The sequence below is a fragment of the Loxodonta africana genome, chromosome X, assembly GCF_030014295.1.
Source record: "Loxodonta africana isolate mLoxAfr1 chromosome X, mLoxAfr1.hap2, whole genome shotgun sequence".
Taxonomy (NCBI): domain Eukaryota; kingdom Metazoa; phylum Chordata; class Mammalia; order Proboscidea; family Elephantidae; genus Loxodonta; species Loxodonta africana.
The window spans coordinates 128901601-128917932 of NC_087369.1; the positions used below are offsets into that span (position 1 = coordinate 128901601).

General features: G+C 41.7%; 1 protein-coding gene across 1 annotated transcript in view; it reads right to left on the reverse strand.

The window, feature by feature from the left end:
* Nucleotides 1-16332, reverse strand: part of COL4A6 (collagen type IV alpha 6 chain) — a 72654-nt gene that overhangs the window by 40348 nt on the left and 15974 nt on the right. Inside the window, exons 7-14 of the mRNA XM_010594733.3 lie at nt 13051-13113; nt 12198-12233; nt 11979-12020; nt 10885-10977; nt 8367-8424; nt 3176-3190; nt 1640-1689; nt 470-514 (exon numbers count right to left, since the gene is read on the reverse strand). Coding sequence (XP_010593035.2) covers nt 470-514; nt 1640-1689; nt 3176-3190; nt 8367-8424; nt 10885-10977; nt 11979-12020; nt 12198-12233; nt 13051-13113 — 402 coding nt within the window. The remainder of the gene's footprint in view (nt 1-469; nt 515-1639; nt 1690-3175; nt 3191-8366; nt 8425-10884; nt 10978-11978; nt 12021-12197; nt 12234-13050; nt 13114-16332) is intronic.

Here is a 16332-nt window from a genome sequence, read left to right on the forward strand (position 1 = left end):
AACGTCTAAAATCATAGCAGGGGGGCTGGTCTCTGGGTTAGGTCAGGGCAAATGACTTAGGGATCTTGCCTAGCATTCCAGGGTCTGGCTTCTACTTGACTGTAGAAGCTGTAAAATCTTCCAGAAGGGAACATAGCAATAGGTAGCCAACTTGCAACGTAAGGAGGTACAAGTGCCACAAGGCTAGAGATCGATATAAATAGGTTGGCCTCGCTAGGCCCTAATAACATATCAAAGTAGTATGATCACATCATGGCATGCCACAGGGCCAGACTGAACACTGGCTACCCATTTTCTTGGGTGAAAACAAAAGAAGAGAGTGGCTAAGACTATATCCATCAAAGGGAGGCAGACAATTTGCATTATAAGCAATGTCTCCCTTTGGATTTATGGCTATGTTAAGTACAGCATGATGATCTCTTGATTAGGGTTTTGTACACCAAGCCTTTAATGATCATAAGTAAAATACCTGACTTCCTGGAGGGCCTTGGACTCCTTCTGAACCTATGGGACCCTGTAAAGAGAATAGACACTCTAAGATTAAGAGCCCACACTAGAAAAAGCCACTAGACTTACATAACAAAGCTATTCGACTGAGTTGAGGATTTAGCAGCTCCTAAAATCAGGTTAACTATGAGTCAGAATCGACTGGACTGGCAGTGGGTTTGGTTTTTGTTTTTTTTTTTCAAATCAGGTAAGAAAATGTTTCTAGACCTGGCTTAATGACTTCTTTCTAAGCACTAATCCACTAGTTTGAATAGCCACATGGAGCATTTTTAAGAGCTAAATAAATGGAAACATTTTAAGTACTAGGCGGAATTTGGTGGAAGGACTGGGTGGTATTACGCTTAGTTTGCATTAGTTCCAAGTCATGAGATTTTTAAATAGATTATGGGAGGGCTCCTTTTCTCCCACCCTAAATGCATTCTTTGTTGATGATTATGTGTTTTCAAGACAAGGGTGTAGGGAAAAATAGAGAAAGAAATGGCAGGCTAATGGATAAATACAGCTAAATACTTAAAGGACCCTTAACAAGCTTCATGGCCAAGCTAAAAACACAACTCTCTAAAATGTGACTTCTTTAAGGCTAAGATTGGCCAGCTGCTTATAGCCCAAGACCTAATAGATATTTCTCCATTTGAAGTGAGATTGTTAAAAACTGTCGACTCCAAACATCACTCACCGTGTTCTAGAACTTCCCGGGCTTGTTTATGTCCTATCAAGATTGCACTTAGCCCTCTTTCTTTCATTCCTGAAACACCTTCCCCCATCCTTGCATTCCCTTGGAGTAGAATGGAAGGAAACAAAGCAAGACAATACTAACTGTCATTCTTAAGGCCAGAAGAGGGCAAGGAGAGTAAATAACCTGAGGAGGTACCTAGGGTCAAACCAAACCAAGTCTGCTGCTGTCAAATCGGTTCCAACTCATAGAGGATGCGTAATTCCTTACTCAAGGGAGTCACTGAGCCAAGGGAATGGAGCTAAGTGGCAAGTACAAGGTTTTCGGGATCTGCCAGAGGGTTGAGAAACAAGAGACATTTAGTTTGCCATCAAGTTACATAACCGAAAGAAGCAAACAGGGAAGAAAATGGACCAGGTGACTTGAGAAAACCAGGCAAGCAACATTCTAGGTTCATACCCTAGGTCCTGGCAAACCAGAGATTCCCTTTTCTCCTTTTTCTCCGGTAGCTGTAGATTCCTAAAGTTAAAAAAAAAGCCATAAATTAAAACATTCATTTCCTTATAGGCCTCCTGCCTCTATCTAAAACAAGGAGGTAATTTCAAAAGGCAATAAACCAGCTCCACTGAGCTATTTGGGAGACTTGCCTTGCTGAGGCTCTTGTCATTGCCTGAGAAGCACCTAGGGCCTGAAAGTAATTTAGACCATACATTCAAGGTTCCCCTTTGGTTCTAGAAAAGATGTCTCCCTCCCAAAACCTTATTACATGCATTTATACCATCATGTACTAACAGCATATGAATTATTACATATCTAACCTCCTTAATTTTACAAATTAACCCCAGAAGGATTAAGCATCTTGTATGGGCTCTAGAGGAGTCCCTGGGTGGTACAAACGGTTAATGTGCGTGGCTGCTAATCAAAACACTGGAGGTTCAAGTCCACTCAGAGATGCCTCAGGAGAAAGGCCTAAAATCAAGCCACTGAAAACCTTATGGAGCACAGTTCTACTCTGACACACATGGGGTTGTCATAAATCAGAACTGACTCCATGGCAACTGGCTACAGAATCGATGAGAGTCAGACCTTCTGATTTCCATTCCAGGGCCCTTTCCATGTGAACACACTGCCTTGCACAATCTGGGAGCTTGATTCTTTAACCCCCAAATGGAGAGTTGTGTAAATCCTTGGGGGTTGACACTGGAGGAGGATCTTTTCCCTTTGGAGACATGATGATTGCAACATCCTCTTCAGTGGAAAGGAGTGTTTCTATCGAGGCCTGGCCTGGAGCCCTGCAGCTCCTTTACTGGGACTGCAGGGCTCCTGCATGGCCCTAGGAGCATTCCAAAGGAGACTGAGATGGTCACCAATCCCTCATGCCATGCTCACAAGAGGGAAGTGATTATGGCCATGGATATGACTTAGAGATTCTCTAGGGACAGGCAAGGAATCCAAGAAGCAGAGGGAGAGAGTTTTCTCCCTGCAAGTGTATTCAGGGTACACATAATAAAGAGAATTTCACTACCAAAGTGGATACAGTCTTTCATGGCAAACTTAATTGAGGCCATTTTGTTGGTGCTGTTTAAAATTGTACTTTCTGGCACATGGATTTTGGCAAAAAACATTTTGAGCTATTGTGAGAGTAAAGGGGGCAGCGAAACTTTCTCAAACATAAGCTTATGAAAGACGCTCAGTGTGGTCATGGCACATCTCCTGTTGTCCTCTTGATGTGCCCTGGCTCAGCTGGTGTGAGGGCACTGCTCCAATCTCATTTGTAGCTTTTTCTTCCTCTGACATACTCTGTTCCCATGAGGACTGAAAGCTTTCTGAATGGCCCCTAATTTTCTAGGACCAAAGTTTTTTTTGTTTGTTTGTTTTTATTTTAATGTGGGTTTTCTTTTAGTCTTTTTATTGTGGTGAGTGTGTGTGTGTGAGAGAGAAAGAGAGGGAGAGAAAGAGAGATGGAGAGAGGGAGAGAAGGGCCCAATTCAAAGCAGGCTGTGGTTCCTACTTGCCTTTTCTTTTTTCTACATCTATAGTTTTTTTTTTTTATAGTTGGTGAGCATTAAATAGCTCAGATCTCATGCTGAATAGGATTTCGATTTGAAAGTCCCATGGGTTAAACTGGATGTAAACTTATTGAAATTTTAGTTTCTGCATCTTAAATTGGAAACCAAGGCGTGCTGCCACCTGGTGGAATGTGCCCATTGGCCTCTGAAATCACAGTTTGAGTGGCCTTCCCTGACCTGTCCATTAAAGCTACGGATTCCCTGTGACCTCTCCTTTCCCCAAACCCTTAAAACACTAAGATTGGTTGTATTTGGAAGTTTGTAAGCAGAAGTCTATATCACATTCTTTTCTGTCTCCCTGCAGGCTGAACACATACAAAGTGGTCCAGTAAGTACTTCTTGAATTGAATACAATAATGACTCAGAAAACAAAACCGTTTCAAATGGTGAGGGAAAGCGTGTCCAGAAACTGTCTCATGCCCCCCAGCTATGTTGCCTAACAGTTCTAAATACAAGGGAGCCTTGTACTCCTTCAGAAAGCAGAAAGAATCTCTAGACTCTTACTTTCTTAGAGAGTGCCTGAGAGCTTGTGCTACTGTGTGAAAAAAAAGTAAATTTTTTTAAAAAAGGAAAAGAAAGCTGCGTGTGTGGGAAGGGGAGTGGTCAAAGCCAAAAAACCATAAACACAGAACACTGTGCTATAGGCTCAACTTGCTTCCCGGTGCAGAGGGGCTCTGTACAGGCACCTGCTGAATAAGCTATTCTAACAAAATATCCCCCAGACCTGGCCCTGTCACAGTCAGTCCTTGTCGTGGCCATCCCTTCTCATCCATGGCCAGGAAAGCTGGGTGCTAGCTTAGCTGTTCCCAGGCCTGCCCCTCTGGGCTCTGGGCTTCTGGTGTTTTCTGGTTCTGGAGAGGTTCAATTAAAGAAAACCCCATCCACCTAGTAGTTAACCTCAGATCCACCCAATAGCTACCTTAGGATTTGCCAGTTTCTTCTCTTCTACTTCCCCTCACCTCTTCCATTTTGCCTTACCCTGTGTTTGCTGGTCTGTTGAACAGGGGCACACAGACACATGATTCTCTCTTACAATCTCCATGTGAGGCCCTGTGGCCTACAGGTGTGCGTGTGCTGAGGGGGACAATGGGATGAAACCTGAAATAGACTGAGTCAGATAATCAGGGCTGTTTGGTCACTGTAGAGGGGGCAAGAGCAATACGGTGAGGCGTATCTGTCAGGTTGGCTACTTGTCGGCAACTCCTGCCAAGATTTGGGCACCTTATGTGCCCTCTGACAGGAAAATTGTGACGAGAAAGATGGTAATGTATTTGAGGTACTCTGGGCTTAGGATTTGAGAAGAGTACTCCCTCTGAAAAGCCCAGAATACCTTAAATACGTTTCCACCTTTCTTCTCACAACTCTGCTGTCAGAGGGCACAAAAGGTGTCTATGAATGTTCGCATTAGGCAGACAGAGATATCAGGACTGAAAGAGTTAACATGATTTGGCCATGGTCACACATCGAATCTGTGATGAAGTGGGCTGAGAACGCTGGTTTCTTGATTTCCACCCTCTGAAAATACTCTGTTCTTATCTAAAGGAGGTATTTTCCACCTTTGATGTTTTTACAATCAACTGGTGTCTCTGTTTTTCAGCCCATACTGTGAAACACTGGAAATACTGGTCCTGAAACAATATTGCAATTTATCACCGTGCATTGTCATCAGTCACTTTCTCTCTCTATTTTGCAGGACAAAAGGGAATGAGTTGAAAGTGCAGCAGAGGAAATCCTCCAAAGAGGAACATGGAAGGGAAGGGGAGTTAGGGAGGGAGTATGAGCCAGTAAACCCAATAACACCAGAGATCACAAAATCTTTTCTTAGCCATTTTAGAGATGAAACTACCACTGCCACTGAAACAAGAATGAACTGGACTGTAGAGGGCAGTATGGTATAGGGAAAAAGCCCATGAATTGGCTAGAACTCAGGAAAGCTGAATTACAGTCTCAGCTCTGCTAATTAACTAGCTGTGTGACTCTGGACAATCCTCTTCATCCTTTTGTGCTGTGGTTTCCTCATCAGTACAAAAAAGATGATGTGAGGTGACCAGAATCTATGTGAAAATACTCTACAAAGAAAGGTGCCAGTCTTATTCCCAAACCCATTTGCGAAGTATGTCCGTGTTGTCTGATAGCAATACGTTTTCTAGTAGTCACATTAAAAAAAAGGTAAAAATAAATAGGTGTGATTAATTTTAACAATATATTTTATTTAGCCCAATATATCATAAATGTTATTCCAACATTTAATCAGGTGAAAATTATTAATGAGATATTTAACATTTTTTTTTATATTAAGCTTTGGAAATCCAGTATGTATTTTATACTTATAAAAAAAAATTTTTTTTTATACTTATATAAAAAAAAAATTTTTTTTTTTTTTATATAGCATGTCTCAATTCAGATGAGTCACATTTCCAGGACTCAGTAACCACATATGGCTAAAACCCATTGCTGTTGAGTCAATTCTGACTCATAGCGACCCTGCAGGACAGAGTAGAGATGCCCCATAGGGTTTCCAAGGAGCGGCTGGTGGATTCGAACTGCCGACCTTTTGGTTAGCAGCCATAGCTCTTAACCACCAGGCTACGCCACTAGGGTTTCCACATGTGGCTAGGTGGTTACATATGGAACAGCACAGCTTTATACTTTGTAAAGAGATGAAAACACCACTACCACAGTGACAAGAACAAACTGGACTGTAGGGGGTGGTATTCAGATACATTGTCAGTTGGGCTTCAAAACAGTAGCTATGACCAGGGCCATATTACAGATATACAGAGGTTCAGTGACTTGCCCAAAGTCCCAGAGCTGGAGCTGGGCCTAAAGTCCAGGTCTCTTGTCTCCAACACCAGAGTTCTCTTTCTTTCTGATTCTTTAGCTACAGAGCTAATTACAATTGAGGACATTCAACAGATGATTCTCTATGCCTCTTTGTTTCTACGGAGTAAGAGGCAACATCACAGTAGTAACCTGTGCCACTGGCTCCACTGGCTCTGTCTTCTGGCCACCTGGCAGAGCCAAAGTGTTCCAAAGAACTGTAGGGAAGCATTGGAGTCATCTATCCCATCATGCCAGGAAGCAGGGGCAGGCCTAGTCATCTCTGACTCATTACTCGACCCCTACACTCCACCCATCAAAATCTTGTCAGCACTCCCTTCAAAGCACATTGCAATTTAAGAAATATATCAGCCAAATTCGATGTATGGGCCTAGTTTGGTTTCTGATTCAAAGAAACCAACTGTAAAAACATATATTCATGAGATAGATAAATTTGAATATTGATTTATTAACTGATATTAATTGCTGATAATTAGTTACTGTGATGATATTATCATTATGTTTTAAAAAGTCCTTATCTTTTAGAAATTCAGAAGTGTTTATGATGAAATAATGTCTATTATTTGCTTCAGACTGACCATGAGTTGATAATTGTTGAAGCTGGGTGATGGGCACACAAGGGGATCATTATGCCATTCTCCCCACTTTTGTACACATTTGAAGTGTTCTATAATAGAAAGTTTTAAAAACTTACATTTTGAATCCATACACTTCTCTCCATTTCCACTGCTATCACCCTTGTCCACCTCTCACCTGGATTGCCACAATAGCCTCTATGCTTGCTGCCCCACCCCATCCCATCCCCATCCCCTGCAGCCAGAGAAATCTGTTTAAAACTATAAGTCAGAACTTTTGAATAGCTTTCCATACATTTAGAATAAAAGCCACTTTTGACCTACAGAGGTCACCATGATCTGGCCCCTGCCTCTGTGTCTGGGTCTTTTCCTCACTCACTCCGTTCCACCACACTTACCTTCTCGTTGTTCCTCCAAAATGCTGAGTTTTTTCCAACCTCAGGGTCTTGATACTTACAGTTTCCTCTACCTGAGACACTCCTCCCAGTCTTCACATCCCTGCCTCTCTTATAATACTCAGGTCTCAGCTTACACATCACCTTCTCAGAGAGACCCTTCTTCACTACTCTGTCGAAAGTAAACCAACCCACTCCCCATGCACACTCCCATCATTTTACCCTTTTTTTTTCATCTTCTGTATATCATTTGGAGTCCCTAGAGTGGCGCAAATGGTTAAAGACTTAACTACTTGACTACTAGCTGAAAGGTGGGTGGCTCGAACCCACCCAGATGTGTCTTGGAAGACAGGCCTGGTGATGTTTCCAAAAGGTCACAGCCTTGAAAACCCTACGGTGTAGTTCTAACCTGCACACATGGGGTCTCCCTTAGTTGGAATCAACTCGACGACAACTAATAACAGCAACATGTCACTTACCACTATGTGAAATTGTTATTAACTCTTTTCTTTACCTGTTTATTGTCTGTCACTCCCCTTTCACTACCATTAGAAGTTCCTTGAGGACAAAAATTTTGACTTATTTACTGTTGTAGCTTCAGAGTCCAGCACAATGCCTAGCATATGCTTCTGTTGTTAGTTGCCCTCCAGTCAATTCCAACTCAAGTCAACCCAATGTGCATATAAAACAAACCACCCCCACCCCCCACCATCCAGTCTATTCAAACTCAGTGACCCTATAGGAAAGAGCAGAACTGCCCCACAGGGTTTCCAAAGAGCAGCTGGTGGATTTGAACTGCTGACCTTTTGGTTAGCAGATGAGCTCTTAACCACCACACCACCAGGGCTCCAATGTACATGTAATAGTCCTTAAAAGCTATTTGTTGAATGAAAGAATCTAAGATACAAAAGTAGATATGAAAGTGAAGATAGGATTACTAAGATTAGATAACATTTACTGAATGATAAGTGCCAACATGTACTAAGCTCTTTTCATGCATATTGCCTCATTTAATCCTCATAACCACCCCCATTATCATCTCTCTCTCTCTTTTTTTTAAGTGAGGAAACTGAAGCTCAGAAAAGTTAATAATTTTATCCAAAGTCATAGCCAGAAACTGGCGAAAGAAGAAGTCAAGCCTAAGTCTGTTTCCTCATGGAAACAAGCTAATATTCTCATGGGATTGAAAAACAAGAACATTTCCTTAAGTGTCTTTTAATAATGAAGATGGTGGAATTCTCTACAATAACCATAGGAAGAGGTGTCCAATTGGGCCCTTTAATACATGTTGGCCAAGTAGGGAGACTTACCGGGATGCCTGGAGGACCAACTACACCTGGGAAACCCTGGGGCCCTGGTTCACCCTGGAAAAGTCAATCAAAGATTACTGAGTAGCAGCAGGAAACAGTGAACATAAAGTAGGATGGCTCCCTCAAGCTACTTGGGTATCATGCTTGGAGTGGTGTAGATTTCCCAGGCACCGTGACTAGTAACTGCACCAGGATGTCTTAGTTTAGGGAGCCCTTTGTGATGTAGTAAGGATCATGGCACGTGCAGGGAAAGAAAATTTTCTAAAACAGAATCTGAAATGCCAGGCTAATTGGAAAATAGAAAAAAAAATGATCATTTGTTTTATTTCTAGTGGAAAAGCTGCTGAGTACGATTTCCTATAGAAAATTACAGGTTGCAAAGAAACCAGTGGTTTTGGAAAAAGGGTAACAATTACAATTTGGGTAGGGATACACATAGTCTAACCTGTCTTCCCCTGATAAGCTAATTTATCTATACATGCCATGGAAGAGCTCCCTAAGGTTTGAGAATGATCAGGGAGGCAAACAATGTCTCATCTGCACTCAGACTGTTCCTAAACCAATGATTACTTCCTGTAAACCTGGAAGGGGCCTGGAGCTGTTCCTTCCACAAAGACAAAAGTAAAGAAATGGGATTAAACACATTCCCCTGCATGGGTCCCTTGGACATGGGAACAGAAATGCAGAGTTTAAGGGAGACCTACGAAGGAAGGTAACATAGGTTAAAGTAACACTCATTGTTCAGGTGAACAGTACATGAAAGATATCTGCAAACCATGTGCTAGCAAACCTCTAAAATTAAGGCACTTGGCATAATAAAATGGCTGACATGAGATCTGAATCGAAACTCCATTTTGTTACAAGCTCCTGTTTCTGCATTCCTGAGAATGTAGCCTTGGCTTGTTCCCATTCATATGCATGTGGCCTTGGGCCTCTGGGTGGGTGGGACCAGAAGACCCTGGGCCCCTGTCAGTCATCTTGTTTAACTGGCCTGGTTCTTGCACCAAACCGTTCTTTTTTTTTTTAATTTTTATTGAGCTTCAAGTGAACGTTTACAAATCAAGTCAGTCTGTCCCATATAAGTTTATATATACCTTACTCCATACTCCCACTTGCTCTCCCCCTAATGAGTCAGCCCTTCAAGTCTCTCCTTTCGTGACAATTTTGCCTGCTTCCAACCCTCTCTACCCTCCCATCCCCCCTCCAGACAGGAGATGCCAACATAGTCTCAAGTGTCCACCTGACACAAATAGCTCACTCCTCATCAGCATCTCTCTCCTACCCACTGTCCAGTCCCTTCCATGTCTGATGAGTTGTCTTTGGGAATGGTTCCTGTCCTGGGCCAACAGAAGGTTTGGGGACCATGACCGCCGGGATTCCTCTAGTCTCAGTCAGACCATTAAGTATGGTCTTTTTGTACCAAGCCATTCTTAAGTACATAAGGGTGGGGGTCAGGAATGTGATTGCAGGAGAACAAGTTTACTCAAGATGTTCCAGGGAGAAGGCGGTAGAGAGTAGAGTTGTTGATGATGACCCACCTTGTGACCATCATGCATTCCCTTTCCCCATCTTTACTGTAAAAGTACACCTCTCCTTCCATGCTTTGGAGCACTTGGTAGATTCCTCTCAGCCCTGTGTTTCCCCAATTCCCCAACTGTATTACCCTCAATAAATCTCTTTGCTTTTACTTTAACAAAGGAGTGTTCTTATTCTTTGACAACCTTAACAACATACAGTCATTCAAACACAGCCTTTCTCACAACCATGTACATAATATACATTCACTCACGTAAGAGTATAGATTATAAAATATCTCAGAGCTTCTTGGCTCAAGTAGACACATGAGACTACGTGGGCAGCTCCTGTATGGAGGTGAGATGAGAAGGCAGAGGGGGACAGTAGCTGGCAGTACATAGCAAGGTGTATGTAAGTTTTTGTATGAGAGACTTGCTTTGCTAACTTTCACTTAAAGCACAATATAAAAAATCTCAGTTAAATAGTTCTACAGCTTAAGCCTTGGTAATTCAGATCAGGTGAATGAGGACATCTACTGCTACTTGGTGACAGTATACTCTATTTTCAGGATTAAGTTTTGAGAACAAATAATTTCTTTAAGAAGATAACTAAAAAGCAACAGTTTATACCCTGTATGTCGTACCACAGTTCTTTGAGGGCACCATACATAATGAGAGGATTGGGAGCTAGGAGGAAAAAAACAACTAATTTTTTAAAAGTTATTCAGCATCTTGAAAATTGAATCTGCAAGACAGAAACAAAGAAAATAGCACTTAAATACTCAGAAACCCGGGTATGCATACTCATACCCACATGCCAGAAAACATACTCAAGACTTTTTAGAAAGCTTTCCATGAGAGACAAAACAAAGATGGCTTTTAACCTCACTTCTAAATAAAAATCTATTATTATTCAGAATCCTCTAGTATAGTCTGGTTATTTGAGTCGAGTATCAATAGGAAAAGGCTTACTGACTTTTCCTATTCTTTGTTCACTTACTTTGGATCCTTTTTTCCCTTTTGGAAATCCCATAAATTCCAGCTCTCCCGTAGATGGTGGTGGTCCCGCAGGTCCGGGGAGGCCCACATCACCCTGTAAGACCAAAGGGAACATTGAGCAAAGCATAAGCCTCACAGACTATTTCCCCAGAGGGGAAGATTATCCTCTGTATGTAACTGACAAGTAAACTGTCCATCACTTTGGCCTCTTCATGCTCACCTTTGCATCAAGGAAACACAGCTGTCACTGCCAAGGGGTGAGAAAAATTTTAAACCTGACCAAATGCACCTGTATCACTAGTGCAGAAGGAGGATGTGAGATGGATGAAAGGAAACCACAGGTTCATGGTTGCCACGTCATGCACAAAATGGCATTTAGAAGCAAGTATAAAAAGGGGGTTTGAGAAAGGTGAATGGCTACGTCTCGGCAACAGAGATCAAATGCTAACAAGTCCAATCCCTGCCAAGAGCACAAGCAGAGGCAGTGAAGTCCATGTTGGAACATTGGAGCTAGCCGTGTTCCTTCAGAGGGCAGTGCAATCCACAAAAGACAGCCATGAAGGGTGGGGAGGACAAGCTCCCAGCCTCCCTTGAGGCTGCCCCAAATCACCATACAATTTGTACAGAGGGAAATGAGGGAAATAAAAGGGAATGATGGAAGAGAGATAAGAAAGGGTGAGGGACAGAGAAGAATAAGGAGGCAGAGAAGGAGGAGAAGGGATGGATGAAAGGAAAAAAGCAAAGAAAAGGAAAGAGAAGGTGACACAATACACAAAACACTAGGGAAATATCCACGTGGAAGGACGAGAACAAAGATACTTCGAGAGAGTGTGTTTGTAAACACATACACTTCACAGGTGGGAAGCAGGGATACTATAAAGTTTTGAAGGAAAAAGAACAGTAGCCTACGTGTGTCATGTGCACAAGCAGCCTTTAAGGGATCCCACAAGAGAACCCATGTGGGCTGGGAAATGCTCATTTTCCACAGCAAAGATACAAATTCCCTTAACACAAGCAGGCACGTGAATATAACCAGAGACTTTTTTTTTTTTGGAACATATAGAATGTGGATTATATTTTCCAAAATCTATTTACCTTGACTCCTTTCTCTCCTTGGAAACCTAACCCCATATTCCCCTGGGGCACAGGGATGCAGGGAGAAAAAATAAAATCAATTACTAAACAAGCTCCAGGAACTTAAATCATTGGAAAAAAGTCTTTTTCAACAGAGAGTAGGTTTAACCAAACCAGTATCTCCCTGGGGAAGGCCAGAACACTTAGGGGTAAGAGGCGAAATTCCCCAAGTCTACTTACATCAGGACCAGGGAGACCCGGGGGACCTGGAGGACCCTAGATTCAAAAAGAAAAGAGTTAGTACTTGGTATTTCAGCCAAAAAGGACATGCCCATGTTGAGAAGCATTGGGGATAAGCCTCTCTACCACTTAGGGTAGCCTGGCTTTGATTTAACAGATTCTAGTTCCTCTTCCCATGGTTCCTTTTTCTCTCCTCTGAACTCTCCCCAACTGACATGGTGACTACATTCATGCTAAGGTAGTGGAGCTCTCATGTGTCATCCCTCCCAATCGGCCAGAAATTTTAATATGATGATCCTTGGTGAAGCTAAGCCAAAATAATAAGAGGTGGGATTTTATGCACTGGAGGGAGAAAAATCTGGGGATAGGGTTTTCCCAGAACCGCACAGATGACTGGCTATGTTCTTCCTATACCTGTGATGGCAAAAGCCTTGGTCTCAGAAAGATAGGTAGGTAGGAAATGCTCAAGCACAGTGTTGAAAAGGATTTTGAAGTTCTTCCTGGGTTTGGGGTAGGTGGTGGTGATGGTATGATTAGTTAGCAATGTTTGTCATGGGTGAAGGAGTAGAAGGAGGCAATAGATGTGCCAGATATCTGCCATCCTGGGCTATACTTTAGGCTGAGCTAGATTAGGAGGCTTTGGAAGCACAGATTGAATGGTCAGAAAGATTCTGATAAAAAAAGGCAATAAATAGCCCCTAGCAAGAGCATGTTTCACTTTGATCCTCCAAGAATGGAGGCTTCCCTTCTTGACTAAGAGGGTCTACATTTATATAGGCTTACATTTAATCCATGGTGGGGAAAGCAGACATGTGAAAACTATGATCACATATTAGGCTTAAGTTAGTCTTACTTGAAGGCCTAGGTATCCTGTGGGTCCTGTAACTCCTGGAGAGCCGGGTGCTCCTTCTGGACCCTAGAAACACAAGTTTTACTGAGTTTAAACAGTAAGACAGTTGCCCAAGGGCAACGAAAATATGTATGTCCATCACAATTGCACAAGAATGTTCGCAGCAACTCTGTTCAGATAGTAAAAAATTGGAAATGCCCCAAGTATTCATTGATATAAGGATGGACAAATAAAGTATGATACATCCACATAGTGGAATAGCTACTCGACAATAATAACAATAAAAAGACACAAACCACTGATACATGCAACAATGTGGATGAACTCCAAAAACATTATATTCTTAGTTCAATCAAGTATAGAAGGCCCAATGGGCAACACCTGCCCAAAAGCAAAGACGGGAAGGCAGGAAGGGGCAGGAAAACTGGATGAATGGACACTGGGAACCCGTGGTGGAAAGGGGGAGACTGCTGACACATAGTGGGGATTACAACCAATGTCACAAAACAATTTGTGTATAAATTTTTAAATGAGAAATTAACGAGCTGTAAACTTTCACCTAAAGCACACACAAAAAAAATCATGGTAAATGAAAGAAGTCAGACCCAAAAGGCTACGTATTATATTATTCCCTTTATATAAAGTTCTAGAATAGGCAAAACTGCTCTTTGGTGGAAAAAAAAGTCAGAAACAGTGGTTGCTTTTGGGGTGGGGTGGTGGCAGGGATTGACTGGGAAGGTGCAGAAGGAAACTTTCTGAAGTGATGGTAATGTTCTATACCTTAATAGGAGTTTGGGTTACACAGGAGTATGCATTTGTCAAAACTCAGCAAATGCACATTTAAGATTTGTGCATTTCATTGTCTATAAATTTTATATAAAAGGAAAAACTGTAAGCAAATATTGAAGTCTAGCTAACTATAGGCATGCTCTAGTATTTAGGGAAAGGGGACTGTTGTCTACAATTTATTTTGAAATGCATCAAAAATAAGATGGATTGATGGACGGAGAAAGGGATGGACAGATGGAAGTGGAATAGAGCAAGCACCTTAATGATATGGGTGTTCACTGCAAAATTCCTTCAGCTTTGCTCTATAATTGAAATTTTATATTAAAATGTTGGAAAAATAAAACTTAGAAAAGAAAGTAAAACATTTATATTAATATCAGATAAAGTAGACTTCAAGACAGAATGTTATCAGAGACAAGGAGGAGCGTTTCATAACGATACAGTAGGTCAATTCATCAAGACGACGTAACAGTTGTAAATGTGTATGCACCCAATAGTAGAGCTTTAAAACAAACGAAGCAAAAACTAACAGAATTGCATGGAGCAATAGACAAATCACAATTATGGTTGGAGATTTTAATACCCCTCCTACAGTAATTAATAAAACAAGTTGACAAAAAATCAGTAAAGGCACAGAAAATCCAAAAAACCTTATCAAATACCTTGGCCTAATGAATATGTTTTAAATTAGCGTATCCAACGACAGCAGAATGCATATTCTTTTCAAGTGTATATGGAACATTCAACAAGATAGACCATTTGTTGGGCCCTAAAACAAACCTCGACAAATTTCAAAGGACTGAAATCATACAGAGGGTTCACTCCATACACAATGAACTCAAATGAGAAATCAAAAACAGGAAGATATCTGGAAATTTGCCAAGTATTTGGAACTTAACAGTATACTTCTAAATACCCCATGGGTCAAAAAAGAAACCAGAAAATAATTTGAACTGAATGATAACAACAATAATAAAAGCAAGATGGTGAAATCTGAAGATAAACATGATATGGAGAAATGTATGGCCTAGTTGAAAGAGGGGAGTAATAACAGCGTAATATGGAACCCTGGTGGCACAGTGGTTAAGTGCTCGGCTGCTAACCAAAAGGCCAGGGGTTGGAACCCACCAGCTGCTCGGCGGGAGAAAGATGTGGCGGTCTGCTTCCATAAAGATTACAGCCTAGGAAGCCCTGTGGGAACAGTTTCCTTCTGTCCTACAGGGTCACTATGAGTCAGAATGAACTCGAGGGCAGTGAGTTTTTAACACGATGATATGTGCCTAGGTAAGGGATGGAGGAGCTAAGAGAGGTCTAGACTTAGAGAGGTAGAGAAAGTAAGGGTTCAAAGGTTCCCCAGGAACATATGATGGGATGAACATTGCTTTAGAAAATAACTAACAACCTTTGGTCTCTTTATTGATCACGAATTTATCAGCCACCAAACACACTCTCCCCAAATCTAAGTGGTTTGTGTATCATGCCTGTATATGTAGATGAACATTGTACCTCTGTGGGCTGGGAAATGAGTCTCTAAGAGAAACTATGCAGCGATTATAGTAGAAATGACTCTACAAATTTAATTAACACACCATGTAAGCCAATTTTGTTTAGCTCTAGGCAACCTGTATAGCCTTAGCCCTTAGTCATCTCTGATATCCTGTTTACACCCACCTTTTCTCACACTACTCTATTTACAAAGCCTCCTTCCACTTCCAGCCAGTCAAAACACCATCCACAGTGCTCAGAAACTACCTTCTCTGTTTTCAATACAGTCTCCTATAATCTATCCTTAGGTGGACAGCATCTCTTCCTCTAAGCTGCCGTGGAATTCTTATGCCATATTCCTAATAGTTTTTCACGTTCTTGGGGGCAGGGACCATGTCTACATTGCTTCAGGGATCACTCATAGCATTTTGCTGATAGTTGGTGCTCAATACCTGTTCAGAAATGGAGAAAGGAAGGGGGGAGAAAAAGGAGGGAGTGAGGTAAGGATGTAGGGTTGGAGGAAGGAAGAAGAGAGGGAGTAAGGAAAACAAGAAAGAAGGCAGGCAGGCAGGCAAGAAGGCAGAAAGGCAAAAGGGGCTTTTCTTAAGCTACTTCAAAGGGAAGCGATGACAATGTGGAATTTCAAGGGGGAAAAAAAGCTTTTATTAATACAACTTGTGGCCTTTCATGGACTCACTATTATCAAGAAAAGTCCGTAAAAAGAATTTCTGAATGGAATACTTTTTCAAGAAACATATTCTACTTCTTTTGTTTTACCCCCAGCACTCTGAACTCACAGAAAACTTAGTAAATGCTTCCTGAATGAAAGGCAAAATTCTTTTCTAATACATCCTAGGGCACACATGTAGTCCCTTGACTAAAAAGTCTGAAAGCTTGTCTGTCATGTGGCTTGAGGTGGACAGTCCATCCTCTCAGTTCCCTCTCATCTGGAAAACGTCAATAGCATGACCCATTCCACCTCGACTCTTTAGATTTTCCTTTGGAAGGTCT